General features: G+C 63.2%; 1 protein-coding gene across 5 annotated transcripts; it reads right to left on the bottom strand.

The window, feature by feature from the left end:
- Nucleotides 1–1,093: 1,093 nt before the first annotated feature.
- Nucleotides 1,094–22,104, bottom strand: FZR1 (fizzy and cell division cycle 20 related 1). 5 transcript variants are annotated; one of them, XM_082380263.1, is made up of 14 exons: nt 21,919–22,104; nt 7,562–7,643; nt 6,298–6,423; nt 6,135–6,198; nt 5,927–6,054; nt 5,355–5,437; nt 4,766–4,949; nt 3,885–3,950; nt 3,314–3,416; nt 3,046–3,230; nt 2,656–2,889; nt 2,248–2,352; nt 1,654–1,755; nt 1,094–1,295 (listed from the first exon to the last, which is right to left on the bottom strand). In XM_082380263.1, the coding sequence occupies exons 2-14, from the start codon at nt 7,628–7,630 to the stop codon at nt 1,254–1,256; spliced, it is 1,491 nt and encodes a 496-aa protein (XP_082236389.1). In that variant the 5' UTR covers nt 7,631–7,643; nt 21,919–22,104; the 3' UTR covers nt 1,094–1,253. The 5 variants fall into 5 exon arrangements, with proteins under 5 accessions (XP_082236389.1, XP_082236388.1, XP_082236385.1 ...); XM_082380262.1 differs by having other exon boundaries at nt 7,566–7,643; nt 21,919–21,970; XM_082380259.1 differs by lacking the exon at nt 21,919–22,104 and adding an exon at nt 7,880–7,984.
- Between the last annotated feature and the right edge of the window lie 976 nt (nt 22,105–23,080).

Raw genomic sequence — 23,080 nt, 5'->3', positions numbered from 1 at the left:
AAAAACACAGAAACAAATCCAAAGGAAAGTCACAGATACACAGATACACATGCACACGTGTGGCTGGCTGAGCGGAGCACGGGGCTCTCACAACCGGAGCAGCAGGGGCTCCGGCAGAGCCGGGGTGACCGGTGGGGCTCCGCGGGGCCTCCCCTGGCCACACTGGACCCCCGCCCCGCCCCGCCCAGGCCTGCTCTGCCCAGGCCACGTCCATCAGTGTCCTCCGGCCTGGGAAGGGGAGAGGGAGGGAGAGGAGGAGAGGCAGGGTGGCTGCTCAGGCCCCTGGCCACACACCGGCCCCACCTCCCTCCTCCGTCTTCCCCAGGTGCAGCCGAGAACAGGGCAGAGGAGAACGATGAGGTGGGCCCAGGGTCGGGGGAGCTCAGGAAGCTTCTGGGGGAACCCTCAGGTGCCCCCTCCCCTGGCTGAAGGCGCAGATGGACAGGACCCACTAGGGTGGCCTGGAGGGGAAGGGGCTGGGGAGGAGGGCTGGGCACCCACACAACCTGACCCGCAGGGTCAATTCTGCCCTCAGGTTACCCTGACTGGCCGCCCAGCAAGCCGCAAGAACCACAGTCGGCTGTGACCCCGTGAGCGACAAGGACAGTCGGGGCGAGCCATGATGGCGAACAGGTCCCACATCAGTCTCCCTCAGACAAGTCCGCCTCAAGGTGACCTCCTTTGGCGTGTGGCCTGCTCCCAACGCCGTGCCCGTGAAAGAGCCTCCGGCCGGCTGCTGGGGCAGGGAGAGCAGAGGGGGCTGCAAAGAAACCTCTCGAGTGGGGACGTCGTTTCGATCCATGGGCCGACCCGAGCCGCCATCCTGCGGGGCCCTCCCCCGGCCAACCGGCCTGGTGTCCAGCTGTCTGTCCCGTAGCAGGTGTGGGCAGCAGTGAGCACGAGCTTCCGGGCAGAGCACGAAGCCCCAGCGAGGCGGTGACGGACATGGACGGAAGCAGGCGACATCCAGGAGGCGTCCATCCCGCTCCGAGCACAGCCGTCCGAGCCGGGGCCACCCAGGGTGGAGGGTTCCGGAGGCCCCACTCCTGCTGGTGCCCGAGCCCGGCCCCGCCCCAAACACCGGCTGACAGGGTTCACAATCAGGCTTTAATAGAACCTTCAGGGTCTCTCCAGGCCCGGCTCCCGCCCCACCCTGGCTGCCTGTCTTCCTCTGGGGCCCGTGTTCGGGGGAGGGGAGGGTCCATGCACGCTGAGAGGTGGCGCTCTGCGACCAGGACGGCACGGCCACGGGTTTACCGGATCCTGGTGAAGAGGTTGAGGACGGACACGGATTCCTGCAGGGCACACAGGAGCGACGCTGAGCCCTTGGTCCGGTGACCTCCCGCAGGGGCCGGCTGCGGGGCTGGGCCGCTGGGCTGGGCGCCAGCTGCTGGGGCACCGGAAGGAAGTTCTGCCTGGAGGGACCCTGAGGCTCCGGGCCTGAGGAGGGGCCTGTGCGGGCACCTTGCGCGGCGAGTGCCCCAGGATGTGCAGGGACACCAGGTGATGCAGGAGGAGGAGAGGGGGTGTGGGGATCCCGGGGAGGGCACAGCTGACGGGGTGACGGGCTGGCTGAGCGGCGGGGACGGGGGAGGAGGCCCCAGGACAGGCTGAGGGCACACACGTGGGGGAACATCTGGCGCTGATACCGACCCACTTTACCTTTGTCGAACGGGTTTTGCTAAAGACATTCCAGAACCTCAGGGTTTCATCTCCAGCACCAGTGACTATGGCCTCTCCGTCAGGGGACATGGCCTGCGGGAGAAGACAGACCCCCGCTGTCCTTGTGGCCTACGGGCAAAGCCGTGAGATGCCACGCCCCACCACAACAAGGCACCCCCTTGTTGGCCAATGGCTTCCTGCCCCAGCAGGGGTCCCACTCTGTGCAATTGGGCAAAGGATTTGCTGGTTTAAGCACAAAACTTTTTTCTAGAAAAAACGAAAATATTGAAGAGTGAGTGGATCTGGGGAGGGGCTCTTTTCTCCAGACACGTGCAAATGGTTATTTGGTGAAACATCTAGAGATGATCTGAGCAGCTGGATGTGGGTTATTCGTGGCATCTTCTATTTTTATGTGGAAACAAATACCTGGAGGTTATAAAGGCGGGCAGAGCTGCCCCCGCTCACAGGGCAGGGGCGGGGCGTTGGGGAAACAGACTCAGAGCGATGGTGCTGCACCCTGCCGTTCAGCCCCAGAGCCCGAAGCTGGGCCAGATGGAGGAACCGGGCCCGGCTGGGGAGACTCACCAGGTAGAGGACCCGGTAGGAGTGCCCGGTCAGCTTGGCCACCTGTGTCAGGGATGGGTATTTCCAGACGAGGATCTGGTTCTGCGAGTAGCCGTGCGTGCTCACCTAGGGGACAGAGAGAACGCTGTCAGAGCCTGGGGCTCCCCTCCAGTGACCCCAGGGCGCAGACCGCCCCCCACCCCGACACACCCACCGAGGCACAAGGACACCAAGGCCCGCCCGCAGGGTGCAGAGACCACAGGTGTCAGCCCTCAGCCCCACACCCTGGTCGATGACTGGCTCCAGACAGAGAAACACACTGCACATGAGAGCCCTCGGGCCTCTCCTGCGGTCACTGGGCACACGCACCAGGTCAGCTTCTGCCAGACCTGGACGGCCGGGGCCTGGCCTCCTGCGCCCCGCACTCACCAGCTCATTGGCGTGCTTGGACCAGGCGAGGTTGCACACCTGGGAGCCGGTGTCGATGCACTGCAGCGGCTGCCCCGTGAGCGTGTTCCAGAAGCGGATGCAGCGGTCGGCTGTGCCGCCGCCGGATGCCAGCAGCCCGTGCTGGTGCGGGGACCAGGCGATGGCCTTCACGGCCGCCAGGTGCTCTGTGTACTGCTGCACGGGGCTCAGGCTTGAGTGGTTCCAGACCAGCAGCTGCGGGGATGGGGCCGTGAGGCCCAGGCAGCTCGTCCCCCAAGGGAAGGCAGGGCCCATCCTGGCCTCCCTCGGGGTGCACCCCTGTCACCCATCACCCCTGCTCCACGGCAGGGGGGCCGGCGGGGAGGGAGGGAGGGCAGGGGCTGGGCCTACCTTGTTGTCGTTGCCCCCTGAGGCGAGCAGCTGGTGGTCCGTGGACCACTTGAGCCCACACACCTCCTGCCGGTGGCCCTGCAGCCGCCGCTCTGACTGCAAGGGCGGCGTGCGGATGTCCCTCTGCAGGATCATGCGGTCCCGGCTCCCGGATGAGAGCTGGTCGGCGTTCCAGGCCAGCGCCCCTGCGGCCGGGCAGAGGGTGGGATGACGACGCGACCCGGCCCCTCGGGACCCACCCATCCCCGGGCCCCGAGCGGCTCCTCACCAACGCGCGCTGTGTGGCCTTCCAGCATGGACAGCTTCTTCCCTGCGGCCGCATCCCAGATCTGCACGAAGCCCTTGTGTGTGCCGACGGCCACCAGGTTCCCCTAGGACGACGACGTGGGCGAGAGCGGGCATCAGGCCCCTGTGTGGGGACCCCTTGCTCGGGCGGCTGGGGAGCTCCCCTCACCTCCCCGCAACACAGCCTTGGGCCCACTTCTTTCAAGGTCTCTAACGCGCGCCCCTTCGGACACCCCTCCTAGGAACTTTCTGGGCAGATGGTAGTACAGAGAGCGGGACTGTTAAAATCCATGCAACGTGCCCCAAGATCCGCATGCTTCAACGTGTGGAGCGAGCCTGCCCCAGAGTCTCTGTCACTCCAATCATCTCTACCAGGCTGGGGACAGCTGGGGGCACAGGTGTCACTGGGGCTTGGACAAGTGACCACAAGGCCAGATTCTGGCTCCTCTGGGTCTCCAAGGCCCCCAACACTGCGGAGGGCCCCTCCAGTGAGGTCCGGTCGACCTTCCTTGGGCCAACCCTGCCCAGCGGGGTGATGGGGCTAGTGTACTGACCCTCTCAGACCAGCCCACGGAGGTCACCGAGTCCCCTTCCACGGAGAGGTCACAGAGCCGGGTCACCTGGCGGAAGGGGGAGCAGTTGGTGCCCACTGCTCCTTCAAGGCCCAGACTGTCCACTCATCCATCTGTTTGTTCACCCATTCATTCATTCGTTCACACCTCAGGCCCGGGGGCACTAGCGTCAGTGCTGGGACCCAGCAGAAGGCGGCTGGGGGGCTCGGGAAGCCACAGGCCGGGAGGGGACACACCCAAGCACAGGGATGCTGACGGCACAGAGCCTGGAGGGATGCGGGCATCACGCCCGCGGGTGGGGGGGGAGTCCCTGCAGCGGGTGTCGGCCACAGGCTGCTGGGTCGGGGGTCGGGTATGTGTGTGTGTGTGTGTAAGTGCGGGTGCGCCGGCCTCCCTGTGCTGGCTTCGCTCGCCTTCTCTGAACCCACTTGCATCTGGTTTTGTCCCTCAAACACCCCACCTGCAGGGTCTTTGTGCCCTGCAGACCCTGAGCCCATGTGTGTCCAGCAGCCACTCCGAGACATTTACTGCTGGGCGGGGGACACTGCACTCAGTCGGGCCCAGACACCGCGCCTCTTCTGCTGGCACGGGCGGAGGCTGGAGCTCAGGCCGGGGAGCAAGGACTCCTGACTCTCGGAAGCCAGCCCAGGGCAGGGACGGGCGTGGGCCTCCGCTCACCCCTGCTGACCGACCCCAGGAGAGTCTGCACACTGAGGAGACAGACCTGGGAGGAGCGGGTGGCCGGGAGCTGCCCCAGGCTCTGGAGGCCCCCGGCAACACTCCCACCCTTCACACAGGCCCCGGCCCGGCTCGGCTGCCGCCCCGCAGCCCGCGTGCGTGCGCACAGGCTCAGCGGCGCCCACCTGGCTGGTGCAGGCGCTCCACAGGTACACGCAGGTCCCCAGCCCCACGCTGAGCACGTTGAGGGATGACCAGTCCACCAGGTTCAGGTAGAAGTCGTCCTGCAGCTCGGGCGCGTCCAGGACCTTGAAGGGGATCTTGGAGATCTTGCGGGTGGGTTTCCGTGGTGACCGCAGTAACTTCTGACTGCAGAGAGAGACCAAGGCAGAGATTTGGCAACAACTGCACAGAACTGCAGAGACGCCATCTCCTCCCGGTGGCACTGGGAGGCTGCGTCATTTCCCGCTTGTCCCGACTCTGTCACTGTGTGATCCCAAACCCGTGGGTGACCCCACGGCCACCGACCCCTCCACCACTGGATGTTCAGCCGCTCTGAGCTCCGACAGCCCCACCTTCCCCTCTGCCCAGCACCTCCTGCAGGACCCCTCCTGGGCTCCCAGCACCTGGTCTGGGCCTGCAGCAAGTCCCCAGTGAGGGGGGTCCTCTGGGCCACCCCGTACCCCGTACACAGCTCTAGAACTGATGGCAGCTCCCGGGCCCTGCCCGGCTGCCCCCCAGCCCCACCCCTGGCCAGTGCAGGTCTGGACTCACCTCTTGTTGCTGACGGGGGACAGGGAGTAGGGAGACACGTCATTGCCATCGTCGGGGCTGGAGCGCTTGGCGCTGAGGGAATACTGGGGGCAGGGGACACCCACTGAGTGGATGCTGGTGGCGTGTGCCCGAGTCCAGGGGCGCCGAAACTGGGAGGGGCTCTGACTAGAGATGCGCGTCCCGGGCAAACCAAGCCTCGCACCCAAGGCGTCCTCCTGCAGGGCTGCTGGCATCAGCCTGTCTCTCCAGCCCCCGTGCAGCCACCAGCCCCTCAGCCCAGAGTCTCCTGAGGGACCCAAGCCAGGCCTTCTGGCGCTGCCCCGGGGCCCAAACGGGGAGGTGGGCTGCGGGGCGGCTCAGGCTGAGCCCCCGCCCCTCCGCCCTGCAGGCGGCACCGGTCCCAGGTCCCTCCAACCCACAGGCCGCGCAGGAGGGCGACAGGCCTGGTGCGAGGCACGGGGTTAAGCGGTCCCCCGTGCCTCTGGGATTCCAGCCCCCCGGGCAGTGCTGAGATGGGAGGAGACGCCCGCGGAGGCTGAGACCGGAGGCCGGGGGCAGCCAGCGGGGCTCACCGTGAAGAGGCCCTTCCTCTCAGGCGTGGAGGGCTGCAGCCTGCGGTCCTCCGTCTGTGGGTCCTGCACCTTCTCGATGCCGGCACCGAGCAGTTCGTTCTTCAGCAGAGCCGAGTAGGCCAGGCCGTCTGTGGGCACCAAGCTCCGTGAGACCGGGCTGGGGGGGTGGGGCGGAGGGGGCAGGGGGCGGGGGGGCCTGAGTCCCGACCTTTGCCGTTGTCCGAGGTGGCATCCTTGGCTTTCCGGTTTTGGCTGGGAGATTTCTCATTTTCCTGTGGGACAGGGAGGGGAAGGAGGTAGGGCTGAGTGGGAAGGGACCCGCCCGTGCCCCAAGGCTGCGCCGTCAGGGTCCCTCTCCCGAGCCCCCTCACGTTGATCCTGTGGAAATTCACGCTCCAGTTGGCGCCGGCTCTGGAGGGGATGAAGCGGTCCCCGTGCTTGCTGGGGGAGGACACGGGGGAGTTGGCGGGTGTCAGGGTTCGCCGCATCTCTGCAACCTGGAAAGACGGCAGGGCGGGCTGGGTGCCTCAGAGCCCCCAGAGCGCCTCAAGGCCAGCCTCTCCTCCCCGACTGAGGCCCCGCCCACTGTGCCTCCTCGCCCTTGGCCTCTGGCCACTGAACGAGGGTTTGATCTTGGTAGTGACCCACGTGCTGGAACCTGCTAGAGGCACCACGTCTGGAGCTCAGTTCATCCGTCCGGCTCTGTGGGTGGGAAGAGGCCGGGGAGCGAAAGCCCGACCATGGACACCGCCAGGTGCTGAGATCCGTTTCTCAGCAGTCACCAAAGGACGGGAACGTTGACAGCACAGAACAAAGAGCATCTGTCCCCCGACACTGAGAGCCTGTCGTCCTGCCAGCCCCATTCCCCGCACACAAGGCTATTCCCCCATCAGACCACGACCCAACCCCAGAACCAGGCAGTGGGAATGTCCCAGGAATGTCCCTCTTTCTACAAGGGATCTGCTGTAGGTTGAACTGTGTCCCCCAAAAGGATATGCTGAAGTCCCGAACCCTGATACTTGCGATGTGACCTTAATTAGAAATAGGGGTTTTGCACGTATCATCAAGTTGAGACGAGGTCATATTGGAGCAGGGTGGCCCTAAATCTAAGGCCTGGTGTTCTCAGAAGAGACAGAGACACCGGTACACAGAGGAAGGGGGGACGTGAAGATGAGGCAGAGACTGGAGAGTGGGTCTGTAAGCCTCGGACTGCCGGCAACACCAGAATCTGGAAGAGGCAGGAAGGACCCCGCCCTGGACGGCCCAGCGCGGAGCTGAGAGCGCTGAGAACCAGCAGGCGCAGCCTGCAACGTGTCGGGAGCCCAGGACAGAGAAACACAACACGGCGGAGGGGGTGGCGATGCAGTAAAGAGCAAAACAGGGCCCTCCCGTGCCACCATCGCTCCTCTGCCCCGGCTGCCCACGAGGATGAGGGGTCTGTGGCCCCGGCAGTGGAGGGCAGCGCGGGAGGTGCTGGGGGATCTCACACCTGGCGCGGCTGTGCCGCCGCGGGGGAGGACGTGTCTGTCACCCGTCGGCACCTCTGTTCTCCGAGGGCCAAAGCCCAGCAGCTGCCTGCCCCCCCCGCGCCCCCCAAGTCTCCCCGGCGCTGGCGGGGCAGCCCTGGGCACTCACGCACGGCATCGTATTCTCGTTCTGGATGACGATCTGCCGGAGCAGGCGCCGCTCGTAGTCCTGGTCCATGGCGGCCGTCAGCCTGGGCGGGGAGGGCGCGACAGGTCAGTGCCGGCGTGCAGCGGTCCCCACCGCCGCCTGGCGAGCACAGGGCACTCCTCGGGGACGGCCGAGTCCCCTGCCAGGTGGGGGCCCTTCCCTCCCAGGAGCCCAGCGGGATGTGACGGGGACAAACGGGGCTCCTCTCTGGTTGTTCTGCAGGAACCTTCCACGGGGCCCGCACCCCTTTGTCCTGGTTCTGGCCGGTCGCCCACTTACCGCAGGCCCCCCCATCCCACACAGGCACCCATCTCGTTGCCTTCCTGCTTCAGACGCTCTAGGCCGTGAGCCGCCCCCGGGACCTCGTCCTCGCCCCTTAGCTCCTCAGGCCCCGTGAGGGAGGCGGGGCGGCCCATCAGTCGCCTGCCTGTCCCTTCGCGGGGGTCCGCGGAGCGGACCGGGCGCCAGGCCTGCCGGGGCGGGGGACGGCGGCCTCCAGCGGACACGCCCCCGCCCAGCTCCCACCAGCTCCCCGATCGCCTGGGGAGGCCTCTGAGGAAGAGGAGCGCGAGTGCCGCAGCGAGGGGATGCCGAGGGGCATTCCAGAGAGGGAAGAGCAGGCCTGAGGCCGGAGGGCTGTGCGCCTGCCAGGACAGGGCGGAGGCCAGCGGACGCCTCAGAGGGCAGGGTACCCTTCCCGGGGGACGGCAGGCCAGAGTCCAGGGATGCCTGAGGCTCCGGGGGGGGGGGGGGGCGGCGCCGAGGGTGCCCCGGAGCACAGCTTCCCACCCCGCGCCTGCTCTGCCCCCACCCCCGCGGCCTCGCGCCATCACGGTCACCCTACGCTTCCGGCTGCAGCCCGAGGGCTGGACGGGGCAGTGCTGGCTAGTTCCGGCCCCCGAGCCTCCAGGCCGGCGCCGCTCTGACAACAGACCAAGTATCAAGCATTCGAAAAGTGAAGGCTGGCCAGAAATTAAGTTTACGAATACAAATTCCTAGGTGTAGTACCCTGGGGAAGTCCACACTTGCCTTTAAAAAAAATTATGGTAAAATACACGTAACATAAAATTCACCATCTCTACCATTTTTAGGTGCACAGTTCAGCGGCATTCAGTCCATTCACGTTGTCGGGCAGCCAGCCCCACCATCCACTTCTAGAACTTCCTCGTCTTCCCAAACTGAAACCCTGTCCCCATGAAACATTCCCTCCCCATCCCCTTGCCCCTGTTAGCTCCTCAAGAAATCAAATACACATAGCCACGTGACCCAGCAACTCCACTTTGAGATACACAGCCCGGAGAAAGGAAACAGACCCACACAGAAGCTAATGTTCAAATGCTCTTACCAGTACTATTTACAAAAGCTAAGAAGAGAAACAACCCAAGTGTCACCCACAGTGAATGGATAGACAAGGCATGCTCCAACCCCACCCTGGAATATTCCTCAGCCTTAAAAAGAAAGGAGATTCTGACACCTGCTACACCATGGATGAACCTTGAGGACATCATGCTCAGTGAAATAAGCCAGACACAAAAGGCCACATACTGTGTGATTCCACTCATGAGAGGTCCCAGAGCTGTCAAGTCCGTACAGACAGAAAGTAAACCAGGGCTTCCCTGGTGGCGCAGTGGTTGAGAATCTGCCTGCCAATGCAGGGGACACGGGTTCGAGCCCTGGTCTGGGAAGATCCCACATGCCGCGGAGCAACTGGGCCCGTGAGCCACAACTACTGAGCCTGCGTGTCTGGAGCCTGTGCTCCACAACAAGAGAGGCCGCGATGGTGAGAGGCCCGCGCATCGCGATGAAGAGTGGACCCGCTCGCCGCAACTAGAGAAAGCCCTCGTACAGAAACGAAGACCCAACACAACCAAAAATAAATAAATTAAAAAAAAAAAAAAGAAAAAGAAAGTAAACCAGAGAGAACGTTTGCCCTTAAAAAAAAAAAAAAAAGACACCTGAGGAAAGTCCAGCGCTCGCGTCTCTCTGTGTGACCAGGAGACTATGAGACACTCAGGCCGATCTGCTGAAGTGCTACTTTCATGCCCCCAAATGGCCTCTCCGAGCTCCTGGGCCTAACCCTGGGCTGAAGCACCGGCATGAGCCGGTCAGGTCCTTGTCCCTCGCCGGGATTATGTGATGCACAGGGCTGCCTTGGTGTGGCTTCGGCCCAAAGCCAGATGCTTGGCCGAAGCGGAGCCAGTCGGGTTAGAGCCCACGGGACAGTAACGCAGCCACTGCTCACCTCAGCGTGCCTATCTTACGCCGTGTTCCCTCCACGTGGCCCCGTGAACTGGATGCCTGCACCCCCTTGCAAAGATGAGGCTGTCGAAGCTGGGCAAGGGGTCAGGTGGGGGAAGGGACAGGGCTCCTGCCTGGACGCCCACCCGCCCCCGTGCCCATGGCCCTCCCTCCACTCAGCCTGGGGCCCTTCTGAGCCCGTGCTGGCCCAGAGCCACCCATGCCCTGTCATCGACAGACAGCGGGCTTCCTGCTTCGGTGAGAAGCAGGGTTGCAACACCTCCGCCCCCCCCCTCATTTCAGGTAAACCTTTGGGAGCAGGCACCCCCTTGTTGGCCAACGGCTTCCTGCCCCAGCAGGCGTCCCTAGACACATTTTGTCCATTCTGGCCCCAGAACATAGTCTCTGAAATGACAGACGGCTGTCTCCGTCTCTGGCCTTGCCCTCCCCCTCCCCACGTGCCCACCCAGAGCCCCCCGCATGCCCTCACCACACCCGACGGCTCCTGGGCAGCAAGGCCATAGCGGGACACAAAGGCGCCCATCTGAGCATCTGGCCTGGGGGGAGACACCCATTCAGGGGACCGTTTCCCAAGGGTGGACCCGGCCGTCTCGCTGACCACAGTGCCAGGCCAAGTGCAAGCCAGAACCAAGCCCCAGCAGGGCCGGCGTCTACGGCGACTGAGGGGCCCGTGAACGGGCTTCGAGTGGGGCCGGACACCAGAAGAGCCGTCACGGCCCTGTTCTAGCGGCTCCAGAGTTGGGCCAGTTGGCTGTCCCTGCTCTGCAGACACGGAAATGAGGCTCAGAGAGCCTGGCTAACTTCCTGGCCCGACGTGTGTGGTCAACCGCGGCGGCCCTGACCAGGGCCTCGTGTGCCGCCTGCCGGGCAGTGAGCCCTCGGGAGAGCAGGTGCAGGCGCACTCGGCCGTGCGCTCGGCGGCACCACCTCCAGGGCCCCCACTGCTGGGCTACAGCTCGGGGCCGGCGGGGCCCAGGGGAACGAGGGGCCTCATCATCAGCCCTCTAAGCCTCTCGGTCCACATGAGCTCATTTCCGACGGAAACCACGGCCCCTCCGTTCACAGACCAAAGCCACCGTGCCAATGCCCCCAGCGGCTCCCTGTGTGGTCAGACGGCAGGGCCCAGACAACAGCTTGGACGCCGCCCGCACGCCAGAACCTAAGCAGAGCGCAAAGCACCGCGGTCATCTCGGAGCACACGCAGCGGGAGACTGGTTTCCTGGGATGCGCAAAGAAGCTGCTCCTAAGACGCCAAGTGGCCTTGCGCCGGGGGTGCGCTGAATCCGAGTCCAGCGAGTACGCCCAGAGTGGCGCGCCCCACCCCATCTGCCGGCGACATCCCAACGGGACACTCTGCGGAAGCCCGTGCAGCTGGCGGACGTCTCACTGCCGACAGATGTGTGTGTTGAGGGTCAGAGAGGTTCCTAGTCCCCAACCTCTGGGTATGTTCCCTTATATAGCAGAACAGGCTTTGCAGATGGGGTTAAGGCCCCTGGGATGGGGATGTCCCGGGGGGCCCAGTGGAGGCGGAGGGTCAGAGGCAGAGAGAGACGGGAGATGCTGCACTGCTGGATACGACAGAGATACGAGGATAGAGGACGGGGCCGCGAGCCAGGGAGGCGGCACCTCTAGAAGCTGGAAAAGGCGGGAACAGATGCTTCCCTGGAGCCTCTGGAAGGACCAGCACTGCCCAGGCCTGGATTTTAGCCCCGTGAGGCCCGAGCCAGTCTCCTGACTTCCAGGACTGTGTGAATAAATTTCTGTTGTTTTAAGCCACGGAGTTTGTAGTAATTTGTTACAACAACTGCAGGACACGCACACACTAGGGGCAGGCGGAGGAAGGTAGAGCACCGAGACCACCTCTGCTGATCTTTAGGGGGAGGTGGCTGCCGAGAGGGTGTCCTCAACGGGGGCCCTCAGAGGCCTGCTCTCTGCCCCAGCCCGTGCGGCTCACGCGTCTGTCGGAGAGTCTTCATTCACCCCACCAATCCCATGTTTTCTGAGCACCCCCAGGCCTGGGGCAGGTGCTGGGCTGGAGCAGGCAGCGAGGACACAGTCCCACCGTGCTGAGCTCCCTGCCTAGCGGGGCGGTGAGCCAGAGACAAGTCACCAGGGGAAGAGGAGCCATGCCGGTGGCAGCGTGCCCCAGCGGCCAGCTGTCTACGGAGGGGCAAGGCGGACGCGAGGTCCAGATTGGGCAGTGGGTGAGTGTGTGGGGCCGTCAGATGCCAGCATCCAGCCCAGGATGGTGTCTCCGAGACCCGACCCCTCGCAGAGGGACTAGCGGAGGCACGGGCACGGGTGCAGGGGCTCCAGGACTAACGCCTTCTCAAGCTCTGCCCTTGTAGATGCAGATGACGCGCCCCACCATGGACGCTGCCCTCTTCTCTAAAGTGACAAGCCGGTGCCCTCAGGGGCACCCGCCCTGCACACCCAGGCTGTCTCGGTGAGGAGGTAGACAGACGCCAAGGGCCTCAACCAAGATCTCTGGAGGAGAGCGGTAACTCGCAGCATTGGTCGGCCGCCGTCACACCCAAACCACATGATGCTGGCGACAAAACCGGGCTGAGCCCCCACTCCAGCCCATTCTCAGAGCCGAGGGCCTGTGCCTCCGCCAGGCTGCAAGCGGCCTATTCTAGAGAGTGGAGGTGGCATCCGAGAGAGTCCTCGGTCCCAGGACCTCGGGGACGCCCGCCCACCTCCTCTAAGACTGCTGCTTGCCGCACTGCAGAAGACCAGAAGAGCCGGAAGCCCTGAGAGAAAAGGCTGATAAATTCACGTGTGGAGAAATGAAAGTGTCTGCAAGCAAACACACCACAAACACAGTTTTCTAAAAAAAGAATGACATAACAGGGAAAAGTACCTGCCACCCTCAGGACAGACCAAAGCGGCAGAGGATACAAACGGTTCCTGGAAAAAGAGGCTCGGCTGCACGCGCGGCCAGAGGGCTGCGAACCCAGCCCAGAGCCCGCTCCCCCCATCCCCGCGCAACTCCACGATCAGATGACGCACCCTCGCACCCACGCTTGGCAGGAGCCGGAATTTGGCAACTGCTTTCAGAATCTAAAAACGCACATCCTCTCTGACTTCTAAGAATTTACCCTTAGAAACTCTGGCGCGTGTGGGCAAAACCCTGTGTACGGAGACTTCTCCGCAGGCTGCTTAGGAAAGCAGGGGACGAGAGACGTCTACAGACCAGACGTCTACCTGCAGGGTGTGGCCCATCTCCCCACAGGAGGCACTGCAGTAAAAGGGGGGCGGGTCTCTGGGACCCAGTGCACGTGACAACATGCTGTGTAGAGCAAGCCATTTCTGGAAGGTTTGGGAAGGTCGGCTGGGGAAGAGGAACTAGAGGACGGGGTCAGGAGAGGAAGGAAGCCCTGGTCCCCCCTGTCTTGTCACTCTGTGCTTCTTGGATTCTGCATCATGGGAACTTGCCGGCCATTCAAAGAAACGAGCAGCCGGGGAGAGCGGGGACCATGCATGCCCCGGCTCGAGACCAGAAGAGTTTGGGCAGCAGGGGCATGGCTGGCTGTGCAGGGGAACGCTCTGCCACCTTTGCTGTGTATCTGCAAAGTTTCCTAGTAAAAGGCAGAGACAGAGTAGTGACTTTTCTGTTGAAAAGAAGTTCCGAGCACAGAGGATCTGCAAGGCGGCTGAGAAAGGCTCCCCCAGGCTGCAGGGGGTTTAGAGCTGCCTCGGGAGACAGAGCGGGGTTAGGAAGCGACGAGAGCCTGCTCAGAGGGGCCAGAACCCTGGCCCTAGAGACGCTCTGCCCAGGAGCCGGCACCTGCAGGCTGGTGTCCGTGGTCTGTGAGGTGGGCTGGGGTCCTCAGTCGCTGGCTGCCAGTGCCCCCTCTGCAGGGCACTGTCACTGGGAGGCTCGCCCACCCGCCAAGCCAGCCCTGAAGGTGCGTCTCCTCTTTACCCCTCGTGGCCCCCAGAATGAAGAGCCAGGCGGCCCACACCTTCTCTCATTGCTTCAGACTAGCCTTCAGTCTCCGAGCCTCAGCCTAGTCCTCTGGGAAATGGGCATGATCCTGGTCACTTGAAGGGACAGGATGAGGTCCCTACAAGGCTAGGAGTAGGGCCTGCACGTGTCACAGACCGCCTGACCCCTCAGGGCTGCCCTCCTGTGCGCTCCCCACGTTCAACCCCGGCCCCGGTCCTCTCCGAGAGTGAGGCTGACTCATGCTGGATGAAGAGGTCCCAGTGACAGAGCAGGGCCCTTGCTTTCAAGCCAGCTGCTCAACAGCTGGCTGCCCCTCCTGAGGAGGCCTTGCCTGCGGCTCCTCGATACCCCTGACCTTGCTCGGCCCTACAGCGTGCCAGGGTTCCAGGCACCAGGTACTCAGCAGGATGGTTCACTGTCAGTACAACCCAGGGGTCCTCACCAGGGTGGTTCTGCCCCCAGGGGACACTGGGCCAGGTCTGTGGTTGTCATGACTGTGGGTGCCCAGGACGCTGCTCTACATCCCAGCGCCTGGGATGCGCCCCACCCCCGCCCCCGGAGAACGACCCGACCCCCGTGTCCGCAGTGCTGGGGGGAGGGCCCTGTAGGGCCAGGCCAGGGAGGCTCCCTGGTGAGTGAGATGATGGGGCACGGGCTGGCCCTGGGGTTAGCAAGGACCAAGGGGCCTGAAGATAAGCCAGTGCCCCAGCCCTGTGAGCCCTCCTTCCCGCTGGAGCCAGAGGCGGCTGGGGTCCCACGTGAGAAACAATACCAAGAGCAAGCTTTCACCTCAAGTCACTAACAGCCCCCAGGTGCGGGCAGGAGCCGGCCCTCCCTCCCCCAGCCCACAGGGGAGGAAAGGTCAGACAGGGGCATGTGGGGCAGGACCCATGACAGCGCAGCCCCTCTGACTGTCACTGTCAAGGCCTCCCCGGGGGGCGTGCGGTGCAGAGGGCAGCACGAGGGCAGCATCCTGGGCACACCCTCCACTAGTTCACGCCAGGCCCAGCCAGCACGGCTTCCAGAAGTGCTCAAACCGCAAGTCCCTCAAGGCCGTGCTTATCTTTAAAACCGGTCCTGCTGTTCTCCTGCTGTGAGCCTCGGAGGCCAAGGAGATACCGTGTGACGTGGTTCGTGACTCAGTACTCGAGGCTGAGCACGGTCTGCGTGTGGCATGTGGCCGCCTGCCTGCCCGCCTGCCCGTGGCACCGCTAACATCTGGGCCGTCCTGGGCACTGCGGGGTGTGGAGCAGCCTCCCTGGCCCCCACCTGCTCGACGTCAGGGGAGACTCCCTCCGAGTTGTGTGGGTCACAGATGTCCCCATACGTAGCCCAGTGTCCCCTGGGGGGGGGCGGGGTGCAGGATCACCCCGAGTGAGGGTAACTCTGGCCTCTGGGGGGGCTGGTCACACCAGCTCCCCACACGGGGCACAGGGAAGGGAGGGGAAGAAAGCATGCCAGCAGGAGCCTGGGGACACCGCCCTGCCAGGTCCAATGTGGGCACTGCGTCCCCGGCGAACGGGGCACTGCCCTGGCCCTGTGGGGAGACCGTCAGAACACAGGTGAGGACAGTGAGAGCGGTGACATGAAGGCCACCTGTGCCTCTCCAGCAGCCAGCACAGCGCCAGGCGGTCCAGGCGCTTGACTCAACTCGGTCCCCAGGTGCCATCCTATCTCCATTCCACAAAACCGGGGCTCGGGTGGCTGGGGGGCGGTCCAGCTCCATCCCGCCCGCCCCCACCTGCCCACGGCTGCTCGGGCTCCGCAGTGAGAGGCTCCCCAGGCCAGCACCAGCAGGCCAGCCGTCTAAAGCTCCAAGGCCCACTCAGGACGGGTCATCACGGCCACGTGCGCCTCGTCGCCGGCCTGCTCCAGCAGGAGCCATCCAATTAGGGATCACGGTGACAAACGGCTGGGGCGCCCTGAAAACCGTCATCTCGGGGCACAGACTTTCAACGGGCAACGGGCCCAACACCTCGGGGAAGCACCCTCCTTCCCGGAAGCGTGCAGGCGGAAGAACCTGGAGACCGGGGCTGGCTCTGGTGCCCGTCCCCGGCTTCCTGACTACCAGCCCCCGAGAAAGGCGGGGGGCTGGTCGTCTTCTTCCAGCCGGTCTCTGAGGGGTTGGGGGAGAAGTCCCACAGGAGAGACCCAACCAGAAAATGGGGGTCGCCTACTCTTCCGCTCCAGTCAGAGTCTGGCTCTGCCTCTTCTTCCTGGGCCCAGGCAGGCAGGCCGGCCTGGCGGCCCCCTCCCCACACGATCGTCAACCAGTCCCAGCAGGGTGGATGAGAAAGGGCGGGCTGCAGACAGGGACAGACCTGCTCTGAGTCCTGGCTTCACCCCTCCCTGGCTGCACGGCTCTGGGCAAGCAACTTCCTCTCTCTGAACCTCAGTCTCTTCAGCTCAAAGATGGGGGTAATGGGATAACACCGCACATGTTGCGGTGACCTGGGCGCAGCTTCCGTGAAGCAGCAGGTAGAGGGCCTGACCCAAAGGAGACGCTAGGAAATGGGGGCTGGTCTCACGGGCTCAGTGACAGGAGCACAACAGATCCCAGGCGCCCCTGCTTCCTGCTCCACCGCGCGGTGATGTGGGCTGTGCGGCACGGGAGGTATCCTGGTGGCCACAGCTGTGGGCCAGGTGACCAGGCAGGGCCCCATCTTCTCCCACGCTGCCCCCGAAGGTGAAAAGGACTGGTCTCCCCTTGGAGGAGGGAGGACCGTCCTGAGGACGTGGGAGGAGCAGGGTTGTGGGCTGTGGTTGTACAAGGCTAGGACCTGGGCTCCTGTGAAGGGAGTGGTCTCCCCCCTGCAGGGGGAACACAACGATCTAGCGGCCCCTTATGTCTAAGGACAGCAAAGGACAAGGCTGGGAACGGCCAGAGTCAGAAAGGACCTGGCCCGGCACTGGACGGGGGACAGCGCACCTTCCCGAGTGGCCGAAGGGAATCACTAGGAGAGGGAGGCCTGGTGGCGGAGCCCTGAGGAGCATCTTCCTTTTGTTCGTTTGCTCATTCATTCATTCATTCAGCTGAGGCTACTGCCCTTCTGTGTGCAGGCAGGTGCAGGAGCTGCAAAGCAGGGAGCCAGAGTTACATCCCACCCCCGGGCTCACAGCCTCAAGGAGAGGAGAATCCCGTCAACACCTCTTTTCTCCGTGACAACACCCCCAAGAGCACACTGCTGGCAGCAGGGCACCTCCACCCCATGTGAGATTGCTGCTCGAAACCTCAGAAATGATGCCTGAAGCGCAGTTTCTCATCCCCCCACCTCTCAGCACACGAAGCACCCACTCCCGTCTGACTTGGTGAAACGTTCAGACCGTAAGGGCGTCTGGGTCTGCAGCAACCCAGAGGATGCAAACCCCACGCAAAGGAAGAACAACTTGGGGGCCACACAACTGTGATTTATGTCGGAAGCCTGACTCTCAAGGCTGGATGTCCCATCAGGACCCCAGAGCCCTTACACATCTCTGCGTCCGCTTCCACACCTGCAGGGACAGGGATCTCACCCCCTCACAGGCAGCCTTGAGCAACAGAAAGTGCTTCCTCAATCTGTCTCACCGCAGTTCCCACCCATGGGTCCTGGGGGGCGGTGGCAGAAGGAAAAGCCTAGTGTGTTTTGGGCAGCCCTGGCACTGCTGACACTCAGGCGGGGTCCTGCTCTGCGGCGGGCCGTCCTGGGCACTGTGGGGGGTTGAGCAGCTTCCCCGGCCCCGCCCCCTGGATGTCCCACCCCCAGGTTTGACAACCGCCTAAACCAGCGGAGACCCTCTGGTTTAGGGAACTCCTTAGGGGGACTAGTTGCTTCCCCCCCCACCCCGGTTTGAAAGAGTAGCACTGACCTCTCAGCTGCTCAGCCCTTCTGTAAGCGCAGAGAGACAGACAGACAGACATGCCCCACCCCCATCTTCCCCTCCCCCCACCACCCTTCCACCCCTCCACCCAGCGGCCCCTCACTGTGGCCCCAGTGCAAGTACAGCCTGACCCCTTCCTGCAGTGGCTGTCATGCCTGGCAGGGATGACACCCTCCCTGATGGTCACAATGCAATGGTTCCTGGGCCCCTTCTGGTCTGGGGAAGGGCATGGGGGGTCTGGAAAGAATGGTTTGGGGAGGCTGGGGTGTAAGGAGCACACTGGGGGCAGGAAGAGGGAAAGGTGACAAGGCCAGAATGGCAGTCTCCTGGGCTGTGCCCTAGGGCGGCTGGTGGCAGGGAGGTGGGGAAGGGACGGGTGGAGGGGCTTGATGAGAGTTTGCAGGCCGGCGGTGGTGCACTGGGCAGAGCGGCAGGGAGCAGGGAGACGGGGCCTGCTTTCCCAGGTGAGAACGCAGATGGTCCTGAAAAGATGGGGGAACGGAAAGGAGGGGCCCAGGTGAGGCTGGGGGAAGTAGGGGAGGGGGGACGGGCAGGTCTGTGGAAAGAGCAACCTTTTCTGGACGCACCGCAGGACACCCAGGAGAGGATCGACTGGCTGCTGGCCGCGTGGGCCTGCAGTCAGGAGCCAGCTCTGGGCACCAGCAGCAAATGAGGACCGGAAGCTAAGGGCGAGGGGCAGGCCACCAAGGAGCGCATGCAGAGGCATCTGAGTCCCGATTAAACAGGAGGGCCGCCCCACAAGAAACCGTGCCCGGCTGTTCCTAGCAGCTCTATTCGCAATACGCAGAAGGGGCCAACGGCCCAAGGGCCCCCCAACTGGTGGACAGACAAACACAATATGGCCCATCCATACGACGGAATACTATCCAGCCACAAAAAAGGGAGGACACGCTGCAACGTGAACAAACCTTAAAGATGTGATGCTCAGTGAGAAAAGCCAAATATGAAAGGCCACATACTGTGTGATTCCATTTATATGAAACGCCCAGAACAGGCAAAGCCAGACAGAGTGGTTAGTGGTTGCCAGGGGCTGGGAAGGGGATGGGGAGTGACTGCTGATGGAGACGCTCTAAACTAGATGGTGGCGATGGCTGCACAACCTTGTAAATACACTGAAAACCTCCCAACTGTACAATTTAAATGAGTGAAGTGTGGAATACAACAATTACATCTGAGGAAAGCTGTTACCAACAAAAATAAATAAGATGATAAAAGGAGGGCGAGTGAAGGACGAAGGGGGAGGCACAGGAAGTCAGGCGAGTGGGTTCCACGTTCTACTTTTTTTTACGACTCGCAGTAGTCAGATGACTAAAGGAAGCAAGGCCGGGAAGGTGCACAGCACGTTCTCTCCTTCCATTCACACCTGAGGACGCTGAGGCAGGAGACAGTAGTCACTCGCCAAGAACACAGGACATGGCGGTCAGGCGACCAACGTCCCGTCGAGACTGTCAGTGCCATGTTCTGGGGGCTCCGGTTGCGCGCCTGTCCCCTGACTTAAACACTCCCTGCCTGCACCGGGCAGGCTCCGAAGCGGCCAAAGCCTGGGGGAGGCCAGTGCGGGGTGGGCAGGGCCGTGATCAGTGGAGCCGACGAGCAAGAAGCCACTGGGGCCTGTGAGGGAGCAGAAGTCGGACCACAGGGAGCTCTTGGGGCGGAAGAGGGGGAGCCAAACACTCCCTTCCTGGCTCTGCAGGCCACCGGCTCCCGGTGCCAACCCCCAGGGCCGGCCAGGACCCCCGCACCCACTCAAGCCAGCATTCTACAGCCCCAGCCTCACCGGGCCGTGTGCAGGATCTGGGGATGGAGTCCCTGTACTCACAGGCCTCCTGGTCAGGACTCTAGTCCAAGGTCTCTCCCCCTCGGCACTGTGGACATTCAGGGCCAGATCATCCTCTGTGGGGGACCGTCCTGGGCGCTGCGGGGTGTGGAGCAGCACCCCTGGCCCCCACCCCCTCGATGTCAGGAGCAGCCCAATCATGACAACCACAGATGTCCCCAGACATCACCAGTGTCCCCAGTTGAGAGCCTCTGCTCTAGAAGAGAAGGATTACAAGAGTGCTGCAAGTTGGCTGCTTTCTTAAAGACCAAGTCCCTTGATGTTACCCGGAAGTCCCCAGGATCGACCCTCCAGACTGAATGACTTTGGATCCTCATCCGTCTCAGTAACACTGAGCGAAAGGTCCCACAACCAACCCCACTCTGGGCCTCCCCAAACTCAGAAGTCCTGGGTATACAAAACCTGCCCCAGTCAGAGGCCCCCAAAACTACGAATGGCAGGAGACAGAGGACCTGGTGTGAAAATCGATGCAGACCCGCTTCTGAAGACTCATCAGGCTCCGAGGTCCTCCTTGCCCAGCCCCAGACAGATAGCAACAGCCAGGGCACAGATTCTGAGATCGTCCTGGGAAATGGTCACGGTGGCACGCTGGCCAGCACAGTCACGTGAGACGCGGCCCCCAGCCACAGCAAAGCAACTGTCCTCTGAACCAAGAGCTGTCCAAGGACCGGAGCCCCGGCGTTTGGAGGCGGCGTAGCCTGCATCCTTAACACGACGCTCGTGGAGCAAATCCAACCTCACTCGCTATGCAAAGCCCCGCTGGGCAGGCAGCGCACCTGCTTCCACGCTCAGGTTCAGAAGAAAAGCCGGCTCAGCGTGGCCGAAACAGAAGGGGCCCTCGACATCAACAGTCACGACGGCCCACGAGACACTCTGCCCACAAATGGGCCAGGGGGACAACGTGTACCCACTCTGAGGACTGCACACTGCCTCCTCCCACCCAGGATCTCATCAGCTTCCAAGAGTGCAAATCCCGTCCGTCCCCACCTCCAGGAGGGACCAACCAACCTTCTTCATTTCAAAGGCATTCCCACCTGGCCCCGATCTGGAAGGTGGATCTGGCAGGCGCTGGCTGCGTGAGGTCTGGGTGGACGGTTTTTCTTTAGGTAAACTGTCCTTGTTCCAAGTATGCTAAGAAGTGGCGGGGACTGGGGTGCGGGGGGCGAGGAGAGTGGGCTGCAGCCTCACCAGCTAGAGGCATGAGGTCATCGCTTAGCGGACTGGGGGTGGGGGGATCTAGTTCCCAGTCTGAGAGGCACCTTGAACCAAGGGATGACTTGAGGGGAAAGAGAACAGGGAAAAACCAAACAGGTTTAGGCTGGACAGCTGCACAACAGTGGGACTCAGGCTTTGAATTGGGGGCAGGTCTGGACAGTGCAGGACCAATGGGAGGTGGGGGTCAGTTTTTAGCAGGGGAAAACGGCTGTGATGGCGTGACTGTGCCACACTTGCGGGATCCGGGGTGGCCGGGCTGGTGCTTGTTGGAAGACCCAGAATGGTCCCGGATTGGAGGGCAGTTGGGCACCACCAGGCGGTGTCACATTTTGGGGAGGTCAGTGGCGAGATGGGAGCGCTGGATTCTGGGTGGGTCATGCCCAGAATGGGTCAAGCCGTAAGGGTGCGGGGAGCAGAAACCAGACGGGCTGGGAGCCAGTGGGGCACTTATGTATTCAAAACTCGTCGCCTAACTGCTTCCGTGTGCCAGGAGCAGAGAGGGGCGCGGTGAGCACAATGGGGAGCCCATTCGGGCAGGGTCTCCGCACCTCAGCCTGGCTGTTCCAGGGTCCACGAGCCTCAGATTGTATTTTATCCGGGCGGGGGGCGGGGGCTGGTCCGAGCCTGGGGGAGTTGTGACAGCTCGGGGCGGGGTTGGGGGGGGCAGTTTCAATTTGGGTAGGCCCCAGCTGGATGGTGTGAACTTGGGAGACCCGGGGTTGACAGGCCAATGATGAAGAGCACAAATTAGGGCGTGGGCCTGCCGTTCTGGGGGACGGAGTGGGGAGTCCCCCGGTTTGGGGCGGGGAGCGGTCAGAGCTCAACCTGCTAATTACAAAAGGATAGGGACGCTGACCGCGCGGGGAGGTGGCGGGCCGCAGGTGTCTCGGCTTGCGGAGGTCACGCAGGGCCTGCTCTAGGCGGAGGCTCGGACGTGGGGGTTAGGACGGGAGATGGGATGCTGAGGTCACCTGGGCCTAGCTCGGCTTGCGGGGCGGCGCGCCGGCGTCCGGCCGGCTCCCGAGGGGTGGGGGGGGGGCCTGAGCTTGGGGGCGGCGGGCCGGGCCGCCAGCTCGGTTTCGGGGGCCGGGCAGGCCCACGCCGCTGCCAAGCCCGCCCGACTCGGGGGTCGCGCTCGGGTCCAGGGGGCGGGTCCCCAGACCTCGGCCGCCTCACCTGGCTCGTTCCCGTCGCCCGCTGGCTCCGCCGGCCCCGCCTCTCCCGGCGCCACGCCGCGCCCGCCTCCGCTGAGCGCAGCTACGCCGCGTCCGGCCGCGGCAGCCGCTGACGGAATCCCGGGCTCCCCGCTCCTTAATATGGCGTCGGTCGCGGCTCCGCGCCCTCCGGCGCCCTCCTCCGGGCGCGCTCCCGCGGCCGGCCCCGCCCCCGCGCTGCGTGCCGCCACCCCGCCTCCGCGCGCCGGGGCCTCGGGTCCGCGTCCCGCCCCGCCCACTCCGCGCGGGTGTGCCTGCTCGCCGCGGGCATCTCGGGAGGACGTGACGTAGCCCGCGATTCGAATCAATACAGTAAGCGTGGCGCCACGGGTTGCCCAGGGCAACCGCGCGGGAACAGGATCCGCGGCCCGCGAAGGCGGCTACGTGGGAATCCAGGGGAGTGGCTCCTCTCAGTTTAGAGCGTTGTTCTTAGCAGGTGACGGTCGCAGAAACAGGTACCCCTGGGCAGACCCACACCGCAGTGACGGTGTCACACCGCGTGATAAGCGCAGGTGAGACCCACAACAGGTGCATGTGAGGGTCGTGCAAACCCCACTGCCTACTGAAACACATTCACTCATTCAACGGGTTGGAAAAGAATTTCCAGACACAAGGCAGAATGTAAAAAAGATAGGATTTATTGAAGGGTCGCTGCCAGAACAGCGGGCTGACTTTCTGATAGGGAGAGCTGACCCCGAGCATGGGTTACTTGTCTGTTTTTCTAGCCAGGGAACAAAGGAACTTGCGAGTCATCTGCTGATTGGGTAGGGTATGCATACTTCCAGTGTGCAGAGTGGGGGGAAGAACAGGACAAATACCCTTCCTTATATGGGACGTGAAAGGAGCAGGGCAGAATGGCTGGGAGGGCTCAAAGACGTAATGGTTGCTACGTGACAGAGTGATGAGTCCCGTAACTCTCTGTTCCGGCGATGTTGGCCTTCTGAGTTTATCTTTTCTTTGTCCTTGGAGCACCACATTTCTCCCTCTCTTTAAATAAGCAAATAAAACAGCAATCCTCCTTTAACATTGCACCGGTCCCACCTTGGTTAGCAGTAAGGCTACAGCTCTATTCTGTACAACCACTCCTGCTGGAGAATTTATTTGTTCTTGTAGAGTGTTAATTT

Source organism: Balaenoptera borealis, assembly GCF_965194805.1.
Source record: "Balaenoptera borealis genome assembly, chromosome: 2".
Lineage (NCBI taxonomy): Eukaryota > Metazoa > Chordata > Mammalia > Artiodactyla > Balaenopteridae > Balaenoptera > Balaenoptera borealis.
Note: the sequence above shows the minus strand (reverse complement) of the source record. Positions and strands in the feature narration are given on the sequence as shown.

Coding starts and splice junctions, on each gene's coding strand:
- FZR1 (XM_082380259.1), bottom strand. CDS start 7,911: ATGGGTGCCTGTGTGGGATGGGGGGGCCTGCG. Junction 6,424..7,561: donor ACGAGAATACGATGCCGTGC/GTGAGTGCCCAG, acceptor CCGTCTTTCCAG/GTTGCAGAGATGCGGCGAAC. Junction 4,950..5,354: donor TCCCCCGTCAGCAACAAGAG/GTGAGTCCAGAC, acceptor CTCTCTCTGCAG/TCAGAAGTTACTGCGGTCAC.